Consider the following 24,771-nt stretch of genomic DNA (forward strand, 5'->3'; position numbering starts at 1 on the left):
TTATGTGTGTTTGTTGTGTGTGTGTGTTTGCCTGCAGCCATCTCCTTTCTGTAATTCTCCTCTCTCTTTACAGCGCCATAAATCTATAATGGCCAATTCATTTACCCATATTTATATAGAAAAGGTAAAAATCACAACTGAGGAAGAAACCAGTAGTACATGAACAAAAGTAACACCCGGAAAATAAAATACTGTAAACAATAGTAAAACATTATATTCAATAATATTCATATTTTTAACCTTATATGATTTGTTCGCGACAGTTCATAGAAATCAAAAACCATATCATGTTTGGTGCACTATATTAAATGCTTTATGCATATAAACTTACGTTATCTTAACCCAGGGATTCTTGATAATGTAAAAAGAAAGGGGCTTACTAATGCTGCTATGTTGTTTCTAGGGCCCCAAATAAGGTCATTTTTGTGATAAAATGTATTGTTAAACTGAAAATGATCTAACCTAAGCAAATAAATATCGCGAGTCACATATCTAATGAGAAAATTATTATTTAAATGCTTATAACTTTAAACCGCAACGCGGTAAAAATAAACCGTGACACGAGATATATTGGATCCATTTGTGACGAAAATCAATGGTGTATGTCCGTGTTTGAAAGTAGCTATTTGGCTCTATTTTAAGCTATAGATATTACAATAGTCTGAACAGAACCTAAGATGTAACTTCACATGAAACTACTGTGATACATTATAAACTACAAAATAGTTTTGTAGCTTTGTGTAGAAATATATCAGACATAGAATATAAAACTACTAGGGAAAAGGATTCTATTTGTATGTTGTCTCTTACTCATAAAGCTAAAGAGTCATTTAATATGGATATTAGTGACTATAAAAACAAAATAAGTCATCCTGTGCACATACACACCGCCTTTATAAGCTTCCAAAAGTAAACCCCAATGTATAATTAATATGATATTCTGCCATCTAGTGACCGTGATAGGTAATTGGTTATGCTACACATTTCTCAAAATGCCATACACTTCAGAATATATTTGCAATTCACTACGCATGTAACACATATTTCTTCGCCCCAACTCCTGCCTGTTATGCATATAGACCAAATTTGTGCCTAAAATAGCACAAATAGTTAATATTGGTGTATTTTCATACACGTATCAAAACTCTGGGTTTCTATCAATAATTTCTCCTGTCATGAAGCCCCAAAAATATGAAATAACTGTATAATTTTTAATTCAGCAAAAAACTGTAATAATATATGCTGATGTGTTCGAGCTAAAAGTTATGCGTTTGTTTCTTACGGTTTTGGGTTAACCAAGAAGATTTTTTATGCATAATTTCATAGTAAAGTAGGCCTATAGAAATCATTAGTCATTCAATATAAAATGGTTATTTTCTGAATTCGACATTATAACCCCCAATTTCCAATGTCTCTGGTGTGTCCCGCATGTCTTGTAGAGATACAGCTGTGCCTGTCTGCCAGAGATTTTTACACAAAAACAAGAAAAAGCAGCGGCATATAAAATGCGAATTACAGTGTCAAATAATGGTGCATAACACAAAATATATACAGTATATATATATATATATATATAATATCCCCGTGAGAATGTGTTAGAAAACTCATATAAAATGAGTGTTATAAATATCATATAAAAGTTGTGAAATTAATATGTGCTAAAATAATGTAGAATTAAAGAATGCTGGAATAATATATGGGACTGTGTCACACCCTTTTGAGATAACAAAAATACTAGGGCTAGATAGATGGCACTCCCGGGATTATCAAAAAGCTAATATAATATAAACCAAAGATATAAAAAGAATGCTGAATTTTTACTAAACAGGAGGCTGCAGAATAGAAATGTTACAGCATGGAATAATAATGCTGAATTTATTTTCAAAGGATATTAGTAAGGCCGCGAACCAATAAATGATTTTACAATATTGTGTTATAAATCCCTTATAAATGAGAATGTGTTATAAATATCATATAAAAGTTGTGAAATTAATATGTGATAAAATAATATAGAATTAAAGAACGCTGGAATAATATCTGCGGATGCGACAGCGCTAAAAGTTATACATTTGTTTCTTACGTGTTTTGGTGCAGCCAAGAAGATTTTTTATGCAGATTTTATATAAAATGCGAATTACAGTGTCAAATAATGATGCAGAGCACAAAATATATATATAATATTCCCGTGAGAATGTGAAGATTTTTTATGCATATTTTATATAAAATGCCAATTACAGTGTCAAATAATTGCGCAAAACACAAAATATATATATATAATATTCCCGTGAGAATGTGTTAGAAAACTCATATAAAATGAGTGTTATAAATATCATATAAAAGTTGTGAAATTAATATGTGCTAAAATAATGTAGAATTAAAGAACGCTGGAATAATATCTGTGGATGCGGTAGATCTAAAAGTTATACATTTGTTTCTTACGTGTTTTGGTGTAGCCAAGAAGATTTTTTTATGCAGATTTTATATAAAATGCGGGCGAATACAAAAAAGGCTTCTTTATTTCCAAATAACATGCTGCAGATACACTATCATCATGACCTGTGTGACTTGTGGCTGTCAAATAAAATACAATGCTCTGATAACTGCAGTAAACTCATTTCCGCTACCTTAGTAAATATTGCAAGTTGCTCTCTGTGTACGTTCTACACCGGTTTATTGGGTCAACAGAACCTCTGTTAGTATATCTCCCCCACAGAAACTCTGGCTGTCTAGTGACCAGCATGTCCTGTAGAGACACAGCTGTGCTTGTCTGTCAGTTTCACACTTATATTAATGAAATGTCTTTGTAAGCCACGTTGTCCTGTAGAGACACAACTGTGATTATTATATAAACGGCATGGTGTGTTATAAAATACAGTATATAAAAATGAGAATACCTTACACATTACAGTCTGCAGCCAGAAACACTGGTTCTAAAATACACTGCATAGAAATGTGGCCGTAATAGGTAATTAGTTATGCCACACATTTCTCAAAATGACATACACTGTAGAATATATCTGCAATTCACTACACTTGTAACACATATTTCATCGCCCCAACTCCTGACTGCTATACATATAGGACAAATTTACGCCTAAAATAGCACAAATAGTTAATATTGGTGTATTTTCATACACTTATCAAAACTTTGCGTTTCTACATAATTTTCTATTTATATGGCCTAATTAGCAATACTATTCAGTTGCATTCTGAGATATATATATATATTAATGTACACTCTGCACGCCATCATGCCTGAACAAAACAGAAATGTAGATTTTTTGCGAATTTATTAAAAAGAAAACTGAAATATCACACGGTCATAAGTATTCAGACCCTTTGCACAGTATTGAGTGCAGTATTACACTCAGTCATTCCGCCTGTTACTGTATACATTGGTTATGCCACACATTTCTCAAAATGACATACACTGTAGAATATATCTGCAATTCACTACGCTTGTAACACATATTTCATCGCCCCAACTCCTGACTGCTATACATATAGGACAAATTTACGCCTAAAATAGCACAAATAGTTAATATTGGTGTATTTTCATACACTTATCAAAACTTTGGGTTTCTACATAATTTTCTATTTATATGGCCTAAAAACAGTAATACATGTGCAGAAGTAACTTAAAATGTGTTCCCAGAATCAAATTACCAATATCAAACATGGTGTGTTATAAATGCATGAATAAAACTGATAGAAATGCACAAAGAGTGCAGAAGTGTTATTTCTATAAAGATATATTGCCCGGTTTCTTATGTATGTCCAGTTATTTTCAACAAAACAAGGATAGAGTCAAATTATAGACAGCACAGGCAACGTGCATAAAGATAATAACATAAGTCCTAAATGTCTATTTCATGTTAAAATTCGAGCTGTTGTTTTATTGTGAGAAATAAATCTTTTTCTATTTTTACAATATCGTGTCTTTGGTTTTTTTATTCGTATAAAACATACCGCTTCTTACTTGCTTGTGTTGTAACATTGGGTCATATTATATATATATATATATATATCAATTGCCAAATACCGACTCTGATAAAAATCATACCGACTCTGATAAAAATCATGAGATCGCTGAAATTGTCAGCCATATAAACCAGAGATATAAAAAGAATGCTGAATTTTTACTAAACAGGCTGCTGCAGAATAAAAATGTCACAGCATGGAATAATAATGCTGAATTTATTTTCAAAGGATCCGTAATACCAGGGTCTAACTTACTGGATTTGGTACGTAGTACAACGCAGAGCCATGCTCTGAACAGTAGAAATTTACCACCGGGTTGGGATTCATTTATGCAGGCTATGGCCGAACTAAATATGCCGTCTACAGTTGTGGGTAACACCGCTACTAGGAAGCTTTTAGATGAATTAAAAATTACCAACAGTGAGACACGCTCTGTATCTACACCGCTGAAGTTAGCGGCGGTTCCCCGTACAATTCAATCTTTACATTCCCCGTCATTAGGTACCACACGTGGAACTCTGCTACCTAAAAAAGGTCTCTACCGATGCTGCAAACCATGTGGCTCACGATGTAAAGAATGTACTGGCTAAAATGCTGTACTCGCCTTGTAACTCTATATTAATTATTTTGTAAGAAGTGTAATTGTTCATTGTACTATTTTAATGTTTTTACTTTTTATATTCTGTAAGAATTTTTTATAGTGTTGAAATGTCTTTGAGATGCTGTTTTATCGTGAGAAATAAATCTTTTAAATTTTTTTTTTTTTTTACAATATCGTGTCTTTGGTTTTTATTCGTATAAAACACGCCGTTTCTTACTTGTGTTGTAACATTGGGTCATATTATAACTTGTGTTGTGACATTGGTGCATATCTCTTCTGTGTATATAAGGCAGCCACAAGGATAAAACCTGCTACAATGTGAATAAACACAACTTGCAATGGCCTCAGTAGATAACAAATAACTTTGCAGATGCCATCTTCAGGACACAAAAAAGAGAAAGCAAATATCAATCCAGGTACAATACAAGTACAAATGTGTTATAAAACAAAGTTCTGCTTCACAAAGATCACCAAACAGCATGAGTTTGTACAAAAATATCTGACCCTCCGATAACACAGCTGTTTTCTGAGAAAGCTAATACAAAAAACAAATAACCTCAGATGTCATCTTCAGGACACAATAACTTTTCTGTTTGTGAGAATAAACATTTATGGGGTACGCAAATACAACAACAATTGCTTGACCTAGGTGCTATAAACCTCTGAGCCACAGTTAACCTAATTTAGGTAATGTTCACCATTTAGTTAGTGTTCACCATTTACAAAAACAAATAGATAGCTTTAAGTTCTCCACTATATGAATACACTGCAAATACCCACAGCAGATTCTCTGTTTGTGAAAAATAAACATTTAGTTAATGTTCACCATAGTGTTCAGTAGAGACACATATAAACAGCTTTAAGTTCTCCACTATATGAATACACTGTGAATAAAACAAAAGCTTACAGAATCAAACTCGGGGATACGTATAAAATCTATTATAAAACAAATGAGAAAGGTGTTATAAACCACGTGTAAAATAAATACACGACTAGGCTATAATTATAAACATGTGTTATTCCACAAAATACGGGAATAATATCAAAACTACAACAAATTAAACTATATTAAACTATATCAAAAGGGGAAATCAAACAAGGAGGGACAGCTGGATACCAGCCGTCAGACAAGGGGAGGGGAGGGGTTAGACACTTTGATACACTTTGATAGGGGCGGGGCACCTGTCAGATTGAGTTTGACGGATCATGGCTATTATACACTACTCACGTATATCACGGAATCCGATATCCCTGCCTTTTGTTATTTATTGAATCACTGATGTATTTTGCTACTTTGCTTAATATATTTTAATATTTGTAATAAAAGTTATATATATTTTTATATTATTTTGATCGTGTTGCTACTTCAAGAGTCCCTATTGGTTATATGCTATTGAAATTGAAGAGGATCATTGTATTGTGCTATGAAGACCTGTTTTGGTTTTGATCTCAAAATTTGTTGTGCAATTTCTCCTGAGCATGCAAATACCCCATCTGTTGGGGAGCTCGGAAGGGAAAGAGCACCATTGAACTTTTTCAATGCAATAGTTGCTGGAATCATTAGCGGACCTCTTGCTGCATTTGGTGAGCCACTGATGTGCCTAAAGAGTGGAAACCCCTACAAATGAACCCATTTTGAAAACTAGACCCCTCAAGGAACTTGCCTAGATGTGTGGTGAGCACCTTGAACTCCCAGGTGCTTCATAGCAGTGTAAATTAAAAAATCAAGTTTTTCACATAAAACTGTTCTTTTAGTTCCAAACTTTTTATTTTCAAAAGTGCAACTGGAGAAAATGGACCCCCAAACTAGACCTCTCAAGGAATTTATATAGACATGTGGTGAGGACTTTGAACCCACAGGTTCTCTACACAATTTTACAACATTGATCTGTGAAAATAAAAAAAAAATATTATTATTATTATTTTAGTCCGAAAATGTTTACATTTTCACAAAGATAGCATGAAAATAATGGACCCCAAAATTTGTTGTGCAATTTCTCCATACTTTGGGGGTTTCCATCTAAATCTCAGAGTGATGTGACAGATGAAACCCCCAAGGGATCCATTCACTATGAAGCAGCAGAGTTACTCTGGACTCCATCTGGCCTCTTTTCAGAGTTATCCTTCATTTAAAAAGTGTACAAAACTGAGGCTGACTGTGCTTTTATTAGCGCTTTTATATTCCTATAAATGCAGGCTGTACCATGTTATTAGCCAGAGGTAAGTGTTCACACTAGATAGACAGGTCAGGGACCCATCCGATCCATGAGATTACCTTGACGATGGTGGATGGGCTCACATTTTTTGGCCAAATCTTGTGCTAAGCATCTCATGTGTTTTTTCATAGACTTCACAAGCCATTATGCTATTCACATTTCATGTATCGCACATTCCCTTGCTTTAGTACAGTTGAGTGCATCCATTAATCTATTTGCTATGTAAGTCTTTTTTGGGTATGCAACAGTTCAGACTAGATCGCTGTTCAGTCAGTTTACCTATATTTGCTATGTACTATTTTTTCTGACTTGAATGCCCCGCCCTTCACCATGCTGTGATTGTAATTACATCCAAACACAGTTGGTTCCAACTGTCACGCTGTTCTGTCTGTTTCTGGTTTTCGGCGTGACAGTGCATATGCTTGCTTTAACCCTTTACTCTTTTCCCTCTAATTTGAGTTGGGATACTGTTGGCTGTTACTTGGATGAGCCTTCTCAGTTCCCTGCTCTGCTACACAGTCGTACATGGGTGTTTAGGTATTTGCCCTGCTGCATACCTTCTTCATGTGCGGTCCCTGGTTGCTTCTGTGAAGCTGTCCGCGGGTTGTGAGGTCATTTGCAGCTGGTGCATGACTTTCCACGTGGGTCAGTGCATGCAGTTTCAGTCAGGTGCCCTGAGCCTCAGATCCTGCACTGATTGTGCTGTAATGGTTTCTGTTTGTGCTTGGGGCGTGTGCGGCCACACCTCCCCTGCTTTTATCAGGGTGTGGGTGTGTACTTCAAATGCTGTCCCCAGCCAATTGCTGAGGGGCAGCTCCTATATAAAGTTCCCCTTCCTATGGGCTGGGCCTGAGCTACTCACAAAGCTCCTGAACTTTGCTATATGTGTTTGTGTTCCTGTACTTCTCCCGTCTATGTTTTGGTACCAAAGTCCTTGCCTTGATTCCTGTTTTGTCCTGTTCTGGCGCTTGTCCTGGAGGCGGTATATCCAGGCCTGAAACCTTGATCCTGTACCTGTCCTATACCTGAACCTGTCTGAACTGTGTTTGCTGTGATTATGTTCCTGGAATCCCTCTGCATCTGGAGCCTCATTCCCAGTGACTTTGAGTCTCTTGAAACTGGTGTTTCTGCTGAGCATCTACTACTCTGTGCTCTGACTACCATGCAGTGTTAACCCCGTCTGGCTCATGTCCAGTACGGCGGTGCTTGCACCATCACGCTTGAGTTCCTTCCTAGGTCCGATGCCCGGAGCCTGCCGACCGCAGTCTGGAACCTGATGACCGCTGTCTGGGGTTTGGAGCCTGATGACTCTGATGGTGCCTGTAGGTCATGTCGGATGTCCGGAACCAAACGACTTCTGTCTGATGTCTGCCGGTGACCCTGGGTCCAGATGTCCTGTCTGTACTCTGATGTCCTGCCTGTGTCTTGATGACCTCAAGGACCCTGATGTCCTGATATCCTGTCTGTTCCCTGATGTCCTGATGTCCTCCCTGTGTCTGATATCCTGATGTAACTGATACCCTGGGCTGCCATGCCAGTGTCCCAGCCGATGACCTGGGCTGCCACGCCAGTGTCCCAGATGTCTATCTGGTATTCCTGTGTCCTGATACCCTGCCTGTGTCCAGATGTCCTGATGTCCTCTTTGTATCCTGATGTCTTGCCTGCACCCTGATGTCCTCGTGTACCCTGATGTCCTGCCTGGGTCCTGATGTCCCGCCTATCTGTGCCTCAGTGATCCGTTGGTGCCTTGGGGTCCACTGGGTGGTACCCTTCTGATGTGTGGAATCGGGAGCCTGACATTGTCATGTTTTCTTTATGTACTGTATGAATTTACTTTAGTAAACTTTACTTTCTCTATACCTGAAGTTGTGCGGTGTAATATAGTCCTATGTGTTTCTTTCGCTGTCCACATGCTCAGCTGCCACAGAACCCCGGTCGCTGCCCTCCCCTAGTTCGGGTAGGCCGGGTCCCCCTTTGCGGTTTAAAGGGTCCGTATTGCGTCCCCGGGGGACGCACTCCCCACGCCTTCTGAGGTTGATCGGCTTGGGGGCGTCTTTGGGCTGGGCCGCATCTGCAGCTGCAGCTGACCGTGACACCGACCTTCCTATAAATGCAGGCAGTACCATGTTATTAGCCAGAGGTAAGTGTTCACACTAGGTAGACAGGTCAGGGACCCATCCGATCCATGAGATTACCTTGACGGTGGATGGGCTCACATTTTTTGGCCAAATCTTGTGCTAAGCATCTCTTGTGTTTTTTCATAGATTTCACAAGCCATTATACTATTCACATTTCATGTATCGCACATTCCCTTGCTTTAGTACAGTTGAGTGCAGCCATTGATCTATTTGCTATTTACAATAACAGTAATTTTGACCATTTAATTTTTAGTCATCAGTTATTTTTTTGTGTGAAGTGGTAGGCATTACCTGTTCTATGCATTAGACTTGCATTAGGTAACGGTACCCAAAAATGTGGTCTCTCTCAACAAAGTTATTGTGCACTATTCTTTTAATCAGAACTCAAACTACAGTTTATAAATTTCAATATCAAAATGATTGCTGCCTACTAGTGATGATATTTGGTCTAAATACTAACATAACTTTATGGTGCTCATCAATAGGAATGAAATCCACAATCACAGAAATAGAAATCTGAGTGTTCTTTACCCAGAACCCATCATTTCCAAATTTGTCCAGGTAGCTTCAAACTGCTAAATTGAGGCTCTAAAAAATCTGTGGGATTTGTATGCCAGGAAACGGTGACAAGATGCCTATTTGAGGTGCACAAAGAAGGAAGAAGTTGCCAGGTGAGCGGTAACAGAGGGAATGTCACTCATGGTGGGCTTTGTGTCAACAATCATCAGGATACAATCGGTTGTTAGTAGATGTAATAGGAAGCATGTTGGATAGAAAGAATTAGTCATCTTAAAAGTAATAAAAGCAGCATTGTGAGTTATCACATGCAGGTGCTTCTTGTTACGTAATAATAATCAAGTGAAAATCCAGGAAATACAAATAAAAGTGTGGTAGCTTTGCTGTGTAAGCTGTATGGAGTAAGTGTCACACCAACACAAAAAAATTTAAAGTCAGAAACAAAATGTCTACTACCAATATATTTATTGCAACTAGCAGAACATCAATGAATTGAGAAAAATTCAGACCAAGGCTATGGTCACACCACAGTTTTCTCTCTATCCGAGAAAACCAGTTTGATTGTGCTAATCACACTCTGATCGGACTTCGTTCAGAGTTTGAGCTCAGTGGGTTCCGTTTTTCTCAGAGGTAGAGAAAAAAAAGGTTGTCCATCTTTTCCATTCAATCAGTCTGTGAAAATAGGACACACATTCAGATGTCATCCAAGTGAGGCCTGATGTTTTCAACGGACCCATAGAATTGCATTATTGATTTTGATCTGGCGCTCCTATCAGAAATTGGACATGTGGATGATTTTATTTCCTCGGACAACTCTGTTCAAGGAAAAAATCAGACATGCGCACAGCCCCATAGAATAGCATGGATACTAGTGCTATTCGTCAAAACGGATGACTTGTACTCGTCCGAATAAACGGTCGTACACATGAGCCCTTAACAAGTTTTCTTTCCCTATACATAAAATAGATATTATATTCATCAGTTGGAGATCACTAGATTTTTACCTATGCACATTGGCTAAGCCAATGAGCGGTGCTGTGCGGAATTTGAATCCCCACCAAACCTCAGCTGGCGGGCGGCTCAGCCAATGAGTGGAGTCACACGGCTTTGGTGCGGGATTTGTATCCCGTGCCACTCATTGGCTGAGGCAAGGGGTGCTCAGCTAATGAGCGGTGCCACGCGGCTTGGCGAGGGATATGAATCCCGGACGCCATATCAGAATACCCATAACTTGGGTGTTCCAATATGGCGGTCAGCGTAGTTACGATGCGAGCAGCCGGAAGATGAGCGGCTGGCGCCACTGATATCCTGGCGGAATAGCGGTGCCATTTTTGTCACTTGTGGAGGTGCAGTTCGTGGCCTTCTGGCCGCGGTGGATTGTGGGACAGCGACACAGAAGCTGTGACAGAGCCAATTGGCAACTACATATCAGACTAGATGGTGGCCCGATTCTAAAGCATTGGGTATTCTAGAATATGCATGTCCACGTAGTATAATGCCCAGCCACGAAGTATATTGCCTAGCCACGTAGTATATTACACAGTCACATAGTATATTACCCAGCCCACGTAGTATATTGTCCTGCCACGTAGTATATTGCCCAGCCACGTAGTATATTGCCTAGCCACGTAGTATATTGCACAGTCACATAGTATATTGCCCAGCCACATAGTATATTGCCCAGTGACGTAGTATATTGCCCAGCAACGTAGTATATTGCCCAACCACGTAGTATATTGCCCAGCCATGTAGTATATTGCCCAACCACGTAGTATATTGCCCAGCCACGTAGTATATTGCACAGTCACGTAGTATATTGCCCAGTTACGTAGTATATTGCCCAGCCACGTAGTATATTGCCCAACCACGTAGTATATTGCCCAGTGAAGTAGTATATTGCCCAACCACGTAGTATATTGCCCAGCCACGTAGTATACAGCACAGAGCCACGTAGTATATTGCCCAGCCGGGTAGTATATTGCCCAACCACGTAGTATATTGCCCAGTGATGTAGTATATTGCCCAGCCACGTAGTATATTGCCCAGTTACGTAGTATATTGCCTAGTGACATAGTATATTGCGCAGCCACGTAGTATATTGCCCAGTGATGTAGTATATTGCCCAGTTACGTAGTATATTGCACAGCGACGTAGTATACAGCACAGAGCCACGTAGTATATTGCACAGCGACGTAGTATACAGCACAGAGCCATGTAGTATATTGGCCAGTTATGTAGTATATTGCCCAGTGACGTAGTATACAGCACAGAGCCAGGTAGTATATTGCACAGCGAAGTAGTATACAGCACAGAGCCACGTAGCATATTGGCCAGTCACATAGTATATTGCCCAGCTACGTAGTATATTGCCAAGCGCAGGACCTGTGATGACGTCGCGGTCACATAACCGTGACATCATGGCCGGTCTTTCTAGCGTAGGTGCGCAGGGCCTGTGATGACGTCGCGTCACATGACCGTGACGTCATGGCAGGTCCTTCTCGCGCAGGCGCGCAGGTCCTGTGATGACGTTGCGGTCACATGACCGTGACGTCATGGCAGGTCCTTCTCCCATACCATCTTTGCCACCGGAGCCTGCAACGGAAGATGGCGGCCGGTGTGAGCGACTACGGAGGATGAGTAGAGCAGGTTTTTTTTTATTAAATTTTTTACTTTTGATGCCGCATAGGCAGCGTCAATAGTAAAAAGTTGGGGACACACAGGGTTAATAGTGGCGGTAACGGAGTGCGTTACCCGCGGCATAACGCAGTCCATAACCACCGGCATTAACCCTGTGTTAGCGGTGACCGGAGGGGAGTATGCGGGGAACAGGCACTGACTGCGGGGAGTAAGGAGCGGCCATTTTCTTCCGGACTGTGCCTGTCGCTGATTGGTCGCTGCAGCCATGACAGGCAGCTGGCGAGGCCAATCAGCGAATAAATAACCGTGACAGACAGACAGACAGACAGAAGGACAGACGGAAGTGACCCTTAGACAATTATATAGTAGATATGTCTACCATAAACAAATAATACTGCTTGCTTCAATATCTTGTATACAGTTGAAACCACTTTACATAAACTATATAAAAAGACACATATGCATGTTTTTCTCAATACCTGACAAGAAATCAGAATAAACCTTTCCCGGTTTAGGTCAATTAGGATTATCATAATTATTAATATTTGCCAAATGCCAGAATAATGAGAGATAGAATGTTTTAAGGCATTTTTTTTACTTACTGCAAAGTCAAAAGTTTACATACACTAAGATTACTATGTAAATGCACTCAATACTTGGTCAGGGCTCCTTTTGCATCAATTACTACATCAATGCGGCGTGACATGCAGGAGATCAGCCTGTGGCACTGCTGAGGTGTTATGGAAGCCCAGGTTGCTTTGATAGCAGCCTTCAGCTCATTTGCATTGTTGGGTCTGGTGTCTCATCTTCCTCTTGACAATACCCCATATATTCTCTATGGGGTTAAGGTCAGGGGAGTTTGCTGGCCAATCAAGCACAGTCATACTGTTGCTTTTAAACCAGGTATTCGTATTTTTGGCAGTGTGGACAGGTGCCAAATCCTGCTGGAGAATGAAATTTTCATCTCCAAAAAGCTTGTCGGCAGAGGAAAACATGAAGTGCTCTAAAGTTTCCTGGTAGACGGCTGCACTGACTTTGGTCTTGATAAAACACAGTGGACCTACACCAGCAGATGACATGGCTACCCAATCCATCACTGATTGTGGAAACTTCACATTAGACCTCAAGCAGCTTTGATTGTGTGCCTCTCCACTCTTCCTCCAGACTCTGGGACGTTGATTTCCAAATGAAATGCAAAATTTACTTTCATCTGAAAACAGCACCTTGGACCATTGAGCAACAGTCCAGTTCTTTTTCTCCTTGGCCCAGGTAAGACGCTCCTGGCGTTGTCTATTGGTCATGAGTGGCTTGAGACAAGGAATGCGACACTTGTAGTCCATGTCCTGGATACGTCTGTGCGTGATGGCTGTTGAAGCAATGACTCCAGCAGCAGTCCACTCCTTGTGAATCTCCCCCACATTTTTTAATGGCCTTTTCTTAACAATCCTTTCAAGGCTGCTGTTATCCCAGTTGCTTGTGCACCTTTTTCTACCACACTGTTTCTTTCCACTCAACTTTCCATTAATATGCTTGGATACAGCACTCTGTGAACAGGCAGCTTCTTCAGCAATGACCTTTTGTGGCTTACCCTCCTTGTGGAGTGTGTCAATGACTGCCTTCTGGACATCTTCCTCGTTACTATAGTGGTAAGTATCCCCGCCTGTCATGTGGGAGACCGGGGTTCGATTCCCCGATGGGGAATTCTTTTATGGGCAGCACGGTGGCGCAGTGTTCATGGTCAAAAGTATTCAGACCCTTTGCTCAATAATCAGTAGAAGCACCCTTTTGAGCTAGTACAGCCATGAGTCTTCTTGGGAATGATGCAAAAAAATTTCACACCTGGAATTGGGGATCCTCTGCCACTCTTCCTTGCAGATCCTCTCCAGTTCCGTCAGGTTGGATGGTGAACATTGGTGATGCTCAAGAATCTGAACCCAATCTGAACCCAGACCTGAACCCAATCAAGATGGTTTGGGGTGAGCTGGACCGCAGAGTGAAGGCAAAAGGGCCAACAAGTGCTAAGCATTTCTGGGAACTAGATTGTTGGAAGACCATTCCCGCTAACTACCTCTTGAAGCTCATCAAGAGAATGCCAAGAGTGTGCAAAGCAGTCATCAAAGCAAAAGGTGGCTACTTTGAAGAACCTAGAATATAAGACACATTTTCAGTTGTTTCACACTGTTTTGTTAAGTATATAATTCCACATGTATTAATTCATAGTTTTGATGCCTTCAGTGTGAATGTACAATTTTCATAGTCATGAAAATACAGGGAAATCTTTAAATGAGAAGGTATGTCCAAACATTTGGTCTGTGCTGTATATCTTGGAGAAAAAATAAAAACTTCTGCAGGCAGGTACCAGCAGTGGTGCCTGCGCTGCAGGATGACTGCATATGTAATTATATCACATTTGTTTGATGTAGTCCTAAAATTCCTAAACAAAAAAAGTTCTCTTGAAAATGTTGCCACTGGAGTCTGCGCAGTAGCACCTCCTCCATAGATATATAGATGTCAATGACAATTAGTACAATGTGTGTGTACTGTAGCTTACTGCACATGTATTTAATTATTAAAACATTTATCTGAAAAAAATTTTGTGGTGTCCAGCTTAATTTTCTTAACAAGCAAAGCGAAAGCTGACAACAGGAGACAGATGTTTATAGCCTGGGAAGGGAGTAATACCCATGGAGCTTCCCAGGCTATTAATATCAGGTCACAGCTGTATACTTAGTCTTTACTGGCTATTAAAATGGGCGACCCCTCCAAAAACTTGTCAGGTGACATCAAGCCTAGAGGTTAGGAATGGAAAGGTGTTTATAAGAAGCCCCCATTACTAACCTCATAGTCATAATGTATAAAAACACACACAGAATAAAGTCCTTTAATTGAAAGAATGACACTGACTACTTTAATCAATCTTAATTAAACCCTACTTACGACATTGCCCATTTCAGTGATGCCATTGTCCCCTGTAAAAGAACTAAAATAATAACAAAATTCCTCACCTGTCCACTGAAAAGATGATAACCCATTTGTCCCATGACGGGTCTAGCTCTGCTACATCTAGATGGCAGGCTGCATGGTTGCATGATGCGACAGTACAGCCTGCCATCAAACAGAGACACTGATCAGTGTCTCCTACCACTGCTCAGTATTTCCCAGTGAACTCCTATTACCTGGCTGACATCACCACAAGCATGAGAAAATTCTCCCACTCGCGGTGCCATCAGAAAAGTCAAGGGACTTCACAGCCAATTAACTCAGTCTACCTAACTGATGTCAGTACAAGTGCTGTGGGACAATTTCTAACGGCTCTCGTGTCCGTTAGATGAAACAAGTTCATTGGCTGTGAACTCCTTAGACTTTTTTGATGGCACTGCGAGTGGGAGAACTTTCTCACACTTGTGGTGACATCAGTTAGGTAATAGGAGTTCTCCGGGAGATAGTGAGCAAATGCTGCTCAGTGTCTCTGCTGGATGGTAGGCTATATAGTCACATCATGCAACCATGCAGCCTGCCATCTAGATGTAGCAGAGTTAAACCCATAGTGGGACAAATGGATTATCATCTTCTCAGTGGACAGGTGAGGAATTTTGTTATTATTTTAATTCTCTTACAGGTGACAATGGCGTCACTGGAATGGGCGATGTCGTAACTATGGTTTAATTAAGATTTATTAAAAGCTTCTGTATCAATATTTCAATTAAAGGACTTTTTTCTGTGTGTGTTTATACAATATGACTATTGGGTTAGTTATGGGGGCGTCTTATAGATGCCTCTCCATTACTAACCTCTGGGCTTGATGTCACCTGACAATACAAAGGTGACATCAACCCCCCAACTATTACCCCACTTGCCACTGAATCAGGGCAAGTGGGAAGAGCGAGGCTTCCCATTCAGATTAAGTAATAGTTTTAGTGATTCACTTAGCTGTGTATTTCTCTTATAGAAAATGGACCTGTCAAGAATTAGATCTAAATTCCAACAGATTGCTCAGCATAGAGCACTGTAGAAATGTGAATTTAATCTTAAACCAGTATTTTAAAAATGTAGTCAAATGTATCTGTGCAGTGAGCAGGCAACCAAACACTGCTATGTACAGGGAGATATTGGCTAAAATATTTGTTATAATGGGCTTATTGCTTTTTCCTCATTATAAAAAAGTGGGACCACTGGACTCTTAAGTGAAAAATTACTTTTTGGGGTTAAACCATTGCCATACACATGAACTATTTCTGCTGAATCCATAATGAGCATGCACACTTGGCTCAGCTGCAAGTAAATATTTATGGGGAAAAGGGTGATAAACCACTGGTAGACACCTCTAGTAATGGTTGATCTCCCACAGGAACAAAAAAAAAAAAATCGAACATGTTTAACTTTTCTTCCCCCCTAACATCTGCCATTGGGGCAGCCAGCAGGCCTCCTTACACACAGATGTGGCAGGTTCTTTCACAGAGGTATGTCAAGTACAGTATAAAGCTATCTTTAAAGAGCACGAGCTGAATACTGTGGAACTAGTAGTCACCCTGAGGATAAGAATGGTTGGATTAAATCTGAATTGGCCACTCACAGTAATAACAGTTTGGGTAATTATCCTCATGCTTATCCTCGACAAATATAAGACTAGCTTTAAGATATATTCCTATAAAGAAACTTTTGGAGGCACTGTGACAGGATGATGTGCGCTACTTTCATGCCACTAAACACCACCAAAATAACGTCTAGAAAAAGTACACTATAGATGTGGCATGGCTCACTATATTATAACTCTTTTGTAGTGTTGAATGTTGAAATTTGTATCTGAGCTCTACTTATTGCAGCTGCATTTATCTGAGCTGATTTCCTCCTGCAAACAAGTGCTAGCTGACTAGAGGGGGGCATTATAGGATAGTAATCAGAATAAGATAGGAACTAGTTAAGTTAGGAGGGGCCAACTGCATAAGATAGAGAGGGATTCCTGTATTGAGGCAGCAAGGCCTGGGAGCTTGGACAGGGCAGTTGTGTCACGCAACGTTCGAGTAAAGGAGCTCAGCTCATCCAGAGCCTAGGAGCAACGGTCATTTGGGAAACAAAGGAATACAGGGCAGCTTCAGCATGGCTGCAGTAAGCTACGTGGGAAGATGCCTAAATGTCCGGTGTGAAACGGACAGGGAACCCCTGAAGGTAGTTAGGCTGGCCAGACAGAACGCTATGGTATCGGAGACAACGGTACCACCCTCCGATATTCCTGGGGGTGTACGGGACGGCACAGGGAAAGGATAGGTTATAATGTGTGAAGGATCCTGTGTTGTACCTGTTATTGCCCTGGACAAGCTGAGACAAGAAATAAGTAAAGTTGTTCTTTTGAAAATGAATTTGGACTCTGCCTGTCTTTGCACGATATTTGAGAAACCCCCAACAGATTGGAGAGAACTCGGATGTGCAAGTAAGTGAGCCATCCCCCACACAACAGAAGGGACAATGTATTTGTGACAGAGGGCCAGGGTGTGCAAGTACTACCATCCTCAGCCACGACTACAGTTTTCACATCTGATGAGGTTACAGGGATGTAACTACAACAGGTGCAGGGGTTGCAACCACAACTTTGCCCTGGAGATTAGGGGGCCCTAAAAGTCCCTTTGGCCTATAGAAAAAGACTATTGCTATTAAAGATTTAAAATATTTGGGGGCCCCGTTGGAGCCTTCGCATCGGGGCCCATGAGTTTCAAGTTACGCCACTGTAGGGTTATATATAAAACTCCCCATACGCCAGATCACTTTATATTTACCTGAGGAAAGCTCGTTCAGAGCAGAAACGCGTTGTGCTTTTTAAAATGTTTTATGTATGGTATTAGTGCATGAGCACATACATATTTTTAGAATAAATTTAATTTTAAACACGCAAGTGTAATATTGTCACTCTGGAATACCACCTGGAGGTTGTTCCAGAATCAAGGTCTTTTTGGGATTCCAGCTACCAGAGGGAAGCGCCTCCGAAAAAGCTTTTTCCACTAGAGACATTACAGTGTCATCTTGATGTCACAGAATTGCTGAAGCCTGTGATTGCCTGCAAAGGTTAGGTGACTTGAACAGCACATCAATGGATGACTCTTTGATGACATGCTTTTACAGTGACCAGACCACTGCAGACAATCACTGGTTTCAGCAGCCTTGAGACGTCTAAATCATGCAGTCATCACTTTCAGAGCTGACGCTGGCTGAATCAATGCTAGTGACAGGAGGTAAGCATGCCTCCATTTGTTGTTTATTCTTATGAATTCGCAATCTACCATTATCAGCTCATTTAAATGGGCCTTAAGATATTGTTGTCCAATGTGGAAAACAAGCTTCCAGTGATTGGTCAGATTGATGGGTTCTACATTCACAGCATTTCATAGAGATGTGCAAACCCATTGACCTCTACTGAGTATGTGCACCATTCTGCGTCATAGTTTAAGCAATTGGTGGATGAGTCAAGACCTAGACCCCATTGATAAACATTACTGAACTTGGGCTCTAACAAATTAAAAGAAAATATTTAAAAGATTATTTACCCTTTAATTTAAGTGCTTAAGATAAAGCACAATGTCACCAACATGCTTTTTGTGGTGGGAAACCCCCACCCCCACAAAAATGGCAGGACAATATTAGCAACTTTACTTTGCTGATAACCTACAGAATTATCAATGCCAATCAATCATTTACCAAGATCCGTAAATAATTTTTATTTCTGCTTCTAGTCACAACACAGTTATGATACATGTTCAAGATATACACTGGTAAATCTCCTGACATATCCTCTGAACATGTGCCAAGTGTAAGTCCTACAGTATGTTATTTTGGTGTGGCTTTGTATGTTAGGGATTTTGTAAAGAGCTAATTCTAATTCATTTTTTGGCTACTGAGGAAATTTACTGAAAAAGACATAAACAATGTACAGTATATGTTCATTTGACAGTGCTAATGGCTATTAATTACCACCACCAGTGACACTTACCCAAAAGCAGGAGTTTCAGCACGCTGTTGTCCTCTTTTTTGTGTGTTTTAAGCATTCTATTAATCTCTCTGTTGATAGCCAATGACATTTTGTCTTCCTCGGTTAACCTAGGAGGACAGAAGCACCAGATGCACCACCACGGCATTTCAGTAATATCACTTGTAGACTCCTATAGCAGAGCTCCACGTCAAAACGTAGTCAGCCTCATCATGTCCAATTTTAGAAATCAGGGTAAAGTTAATTGTCTGATATCTCAATTTGAACCTCAAGATGTCAAGTTTTCTTTGATTGGTTTGCATTAACAAGCCTTTTCTGGCATATTTGTAGTCGGAAGCCGGTATTCCCTGATCTACCTTCTCTCTGTTAATGAGAAAGAGAATAAATCCTGTGTTTCAAATAATCAATATAGAAGAAGGTTGCAAGGATGAATCCACAGATGATGTTTTCTTAGAAAGGTTCAGAGACTTAAGTAAGTATGGTTGCATAGTTCAGAAAAGGTACAGTCACTGTTTACCCAGTAGTCCACTTATACCCATTCTTCAGGCCTGTTGGCCGCCTACACGAGAGATACTCTAAGTATTTCAGACACTGTGGCCAGACTCAAGTGGAGACTCGATAAGGAAACAAGTTTTTCGAGCTGACAGTTCTCGACCGCACCTGTGCTCTGTATTCCTCCTCTTCACGTAAGACAGCCAAACAGGTTATGAGCACAAATCTTCCTTCGTCCTTACTGGTTGGCTGAGGATATAATTACCAATAGAGTGAAAATGAAGAATAGTGAGAAGATTTGGGAGTTTACGCCTCCAACACACGTGAAACTGATGACAATACACAGTGTAATTCTGTGGCTTGTTTCACTTAAGCAGGTGTTGCATTCAACACAAAACATCTGACATAAAAGGAATGTGTCATCAGAAGATGACTTATTGTCTAAGCAGATCACTGTGTTATATGTATTAAAAAATCCATCTCACAATCTTTATTGCAAATTTAACAACATTTAAGAGTCTTAGGCCATGTTCACACTTTGCGGTTTTTACCGCAGAACCGCGGCGATTTTGCAGCTGCGGGTCTGCTGCAGCTTCCATTGCGTTTACAGTAACCTATAACCCTATGGAAACCGCAAACCACTGTGCACATGCTGCAGGAAAAACCGCGCAGGAACGCAGCGGTTTACAACCCGCAGCATGTCACTTCTTTGTGCAGAATCGCGGCGGTTCTGCACCCATAGGAATGCATTGATCCGCTTACTTCCCGCATGGGGCTGTGCCCACCATGCGGGAAGTAAGCGGATAATGTGCGGGTGATACCCGGGGTGGAGGAGAGGAGACTCTCCTCCAGGCCCTGGGAACCATATTTGTGTAAAAAAAAAAAAGAATTAAAATAAAAAATAATGATATACTCACCCTCCGAAGCCTCAGCGCTGTACGCGGCCGTCTGGTCTCAGGTTTGCTATGCGACCAGGACCTGCGGTGACATCGCGGCGGCCATTTTCCTGAAGTTGAGATGCGAACTCGGCTTAAGGAAAATGGCCGCCGCGATCTCCATCTGCGCATGCGCGGCATCCCGCAGCCATTTTCCTGAAGCCCCGGACAGCAGAGGACTTCATATGCGCACGCGCGGCCTCAGGAAGATGGCCGCCCCCACAGATCACCAGGGAAATAGCGCCGATCGCGCGTTTTTTCTTCTCCTGCCCAGTGGATTCAGAAGATGGGCATGCGCAAACCACTACGCCACCAACGGAAATATATGCAAGATCTGGGGGAAGATACAGCGATGTCACCATGCCCATCTGACCTGACCAGCCTGATTGACAGGCGAAAACGGCGACTTTAGTAAGTTATTTCAGCAGCTTAGGGGTGGAATCAGGGTACACAAAATACACTATAGTAACGCACAGCTCAGGCCCTATTTAACAGTATTTTTATCTCGTACTGAAAAACCGGGGTGACAGGTTCCCTTTAATGAATAGACTCTGACCCTATCTTTTGAATTGAAGCATCTAATAAATGTGTGTTATCAGCTGTCTATAGAGGTTCAATCTATCATCGTAACCCTGTAAACAGTCTACTGAAAATGCTTCCTACCAGGATTGGAAGTATGAGTAGTGTTGAGCGATACCTTCCGATATTTGAAAGTATCGGTATCGGATGGTATCGGCCGATATCCAAAAAATATCGGATATCGCCGATACCGATACCCGATACCAATGCAAGTCAATGGGATACAAATATCGGAATGTATCCTGGATGGTTCCCAGGGTCTGAAGGAGAGGAAACTCTCCTTCAGGCCCTGGGATCCATATTAATGTAAAAAATAAAGAATAAAAATAAAAAATATGGATATACTCACCCTCTGACGAACCCTGGATGTCACCGCTGCAAGCGTCTGCCTCCATTCATAAGAATGCAGAGGACGTCATCGAAGGTCCTTCACTCTCTGCATTCTCAGGAACGGAGGCAGACGCTTGCAGTGGTGACAGCCAGGGTTCGTCGGAGGGGTGAGTATATCCATATTTTTTATTTTTATTCTTTATTTTTTACATGAATATGTATCCCAGGGCCTGAAGGAGAGTTTCCTCTCCTCCAGACCCTGGGAACCACACGCACCGCACACGCTGAAGATGACTAGGAACTTCCGATTCCAATTTCCGATATCACAAAAATATCGGAACTCGGTATTGGAATTCCGATACAGCAAATATCGGCCGATACCCGATACTTGCAGTATCGGAATGCTCAACATTAAGTATGAGTCTAAAAAAGGACAAGTGGCCAGGTTGAAAACTGTAAGATTTTTTTTTTTAATAAAGATTGTTCTATAAAAAGAACAATTGCCATATATTTTTTTCTTTTTAACCCCTTTCCCCTGAAGGTGGTTTGCACATTAATGACCGGGCCAATTTTTACTATTCTGAACACTTTCAATTTATGAGGTAATAACTCTGGAATGGTTCCTGAGATTGTTTTTTTGTGACATATTGTACTTCATGATAGTGGTAAAATTTCTTCGGTATGACTTGGTTTTATTTGTGAAAAAAAACGAAATTTGGTGAAAATTTCACAATTTTCCAACTTTGAATTTTCATGCCCTTAAATCACAAATATATGTCACACAAAATAGTTAATAAACAACATTTCTCACATGTCTACTTTACATCAGCACAATTTTGGAACCACGTTTTTTTGTAAGGAATTTATAAGGGCTAAAATTTGACCAGCGAATTTTCATTTTCCCAACAAAATTTTACAAAACCATTTTGTTTACGGACCACATCAAATTTGAAGTCACTTTGAAGGGTCTATATGATAGAAGATACCCAAAACTAACAACATTCTAAAAGCTGCACCCCTCAAGGTGCTCAAAACCACATTCAAGAAGTTTATTAACTCTTTAGATGCTTCACAAAAATTTTGGGGGAAAAAATTAACATTTAACTTTTTTCACAAAAAATTTACTTCAGATCCAATTTTTTTTACAAGGGTAACAGGAAAAATGGACCCCAAAATTTGTTGTGTAAGTTCTCCTGTGCATGGCAATGCCCCACATGAGGAAGAAAATCACTGTTTAGGCGCATGGCAGAGCTCAGAAGGGAAGGAGCACCATTTAACTGTTTGAATGCAAAATTTGCTAGAACAATTCGTGGATGCCTTGTCGCGTTTTGAGAGCCCCTGATGTGCCTAAACAATTAAAATCCCCCACAAGTGACATCATTTTGGAAACTAGACCCCAGGGAACTAGTTCCCAGGGAACTGATCTAGATGTGTGGTGAGCACATTGAACCCTCAGGTGCTTCACAGAAGTTTATAACGTTGAGACGTAAAAAAATAAATAAAAATTCCCCACAAAGATGTTTTTGGCACAAAATATTGCATTTTCATAAGGGTAACAAGAGAAATTGCACAACAAATTGTATGGTACAGTTTCTCCTGAGTACGCCGATACCCAATATGAGGGAGAAAACTACTGTTTGGGTGCAAGGCAGGGCTCAGAAGGGAAGGAGTGTCATTTGACTTTTTGAATGTAAAATTTCCTGGAATCATTAGCGGACGTCATATCCCATTTGGAGAGCCCCTAATGTGCCTAAACAGAGGAAACCCCTCACAAGTGACCCCATTTGTAAAACTAGTTTTCTCAAGGAATGTATTTTGATGCATGGTGAGCACCATGGACCCCCAGGTGCTTCACAGAACTTTGTAACGTTGAGACATAAAGATAAAAGAAATCACATATGTTTTTAGTACAAAATATTGTATTTTCATAAAGGTAACAAGAGAAATTGCACCATTCAGTTTGTTGTGCAATTTCTCCTGAGTATGTCAATACCCCATATGTGGTGAATACTACTTTTGATGCACAGTGCAAAGCTCAAAAGGGAAGAGGCACCATATTGGAGTTCAGATTTTGCTGGAATGGTTTGAGGGTGCCATGTCACATTGGCAGAGCCTCTGATGTGCCAGGGAGTTTACAGGGAGCAAGGGAGAAAGCACAAGAGAAGTCAGGTTACAAGCAAAGAGTCTAAGTCCAGGAAGGGAATAAAGTCAGGCTGGATCAGGCACAGAGAACAGAGGGATCAGTCTTACACAGGTGTTATGTAGGCAATCCAGTGACATAGTGTGCCAGCAATCAGAGCACATACAGTGATCTGACAATAACCCAAAAACAATAGAACGAGCTCTGAGACGTGGAATCTCTGTAGACCGCAATACCTGAACCTATCCTAAACACAACTAAAGGCAGCTGTGGATTGCGCCTGTCACTACCTATGCAACTCGGCACAGCCTGAGGAGCTGACTAGCCTGAAGATAGAAAAACAAGCCTGACTTGCCTCAGAGAAATACCCCAAAGGAAAAGGCAGCCCCCCACATATAATGACTGTTAGCAAGATGAAAAGACAAACGTAGGGATGAAATAGATTCAGCAAAGTGAGGCCCGATATTCTAGATAGAGCGAGGATAGCAAAGAGAACTTTGCAGTCTACAAAAAACCCTAAAGCAAAAAACCACACAAAGGGGGCAAAAAGACCCACCGTGCCGAACTAACGGCACGGCGGTGCACCCTTTGCGTCTTAGAGCTTCCAGCAAAAACGAATAGACAAGCTGGACAGAAAAAGTAGCAACAAAAGCAAAGAAGCACTTATCTAAGCAGAGCAGCAGGCCACAGGAAAGATCCAGAAGCTCAGGTCCAACACTGGAACATTGACAAGGAGCAAGGAAGACAGAATCAGGTGGAGTTAAATAACAAAGCAGCCAACGAGCTCACCAGAACACCTGAGGGAGGAAGCTCAGAAGCTGCAGTACCACTTGTGACCACAGGAGTGAATTCAGCCACAGAATTCACAACAGTACCCCCCCCTTGAGGAGGGGTCACCGAACCCTCACCAGAGCCCCCAGGCCGACCAGGATGAGCCACATGAAAGGCACGAACATGATCTGGAGCATGGACATCAGAGGCAAAAACCCAGGAATTATCTTCCTGAGCATAACCCTTCCATTTAACCAGATACTGGAGTTTCCGTCTAGAAACACGAGAATCCAAAATTTTCTCCACAATATACTCCAATTCCCCCTCCACCAAAACCGGGGCAGGAGGCTCAACAGATGGAACCATAGGTGCCACGTATCTCCGCAACAATGACCTATGGAATACATTATGTATGGAAAAGGAGTCTGGGAGGGTCAGACGAAAAGACACTGGATTGAG

The 24,771-nt window shown here is 40.9% G+C and overlaps 1 protein-coding gene across 2 annotated transcripts in view; it reads right to left on the bottom strand.

Moving 5' to 3' along the window:
- The window catches only part of LOC138649222 (guanine nucleotide-binding protein subunit alpha-11-like), a 123,629-nt gene extending 103,860 nt beyond the window's left edge, over positions 1-19,769 (bottom strand). The window contains exon 1 of one of the 2 annotated variants that reach the window (XM_069739443.1): positions 19,069-19,769. In XM_069739443.1, coding sequence (XP_069595544.1) covers positions 19,069-19,213 — 145 coding nt within the window. In that variant the 5' untranslated portion in view covers positions 19,214-19,769. The remainder of the gene's footprint in view (positions 1-19,068) is intronic. The other variant, XM_069739434.1, reaches the window with a different exon arrangement.
- Positions 19,770-24,771: the final 5,002 nt, after the last annotated feature.

Source organism: Ranitomeya imitator, chromosome 1, assembly GCF_032444005.1.
Source record: "Ranitomeya imitator isolate aRanImi1 chromosome 1, aRanImi1.pri, whole genome shotgun sequence".
NCBI lineage: Eukaryota > Metazoa > Chordata > Amphibia > Anura > Dendrobatidae > Ranitomeya > Ranitomeya imitator.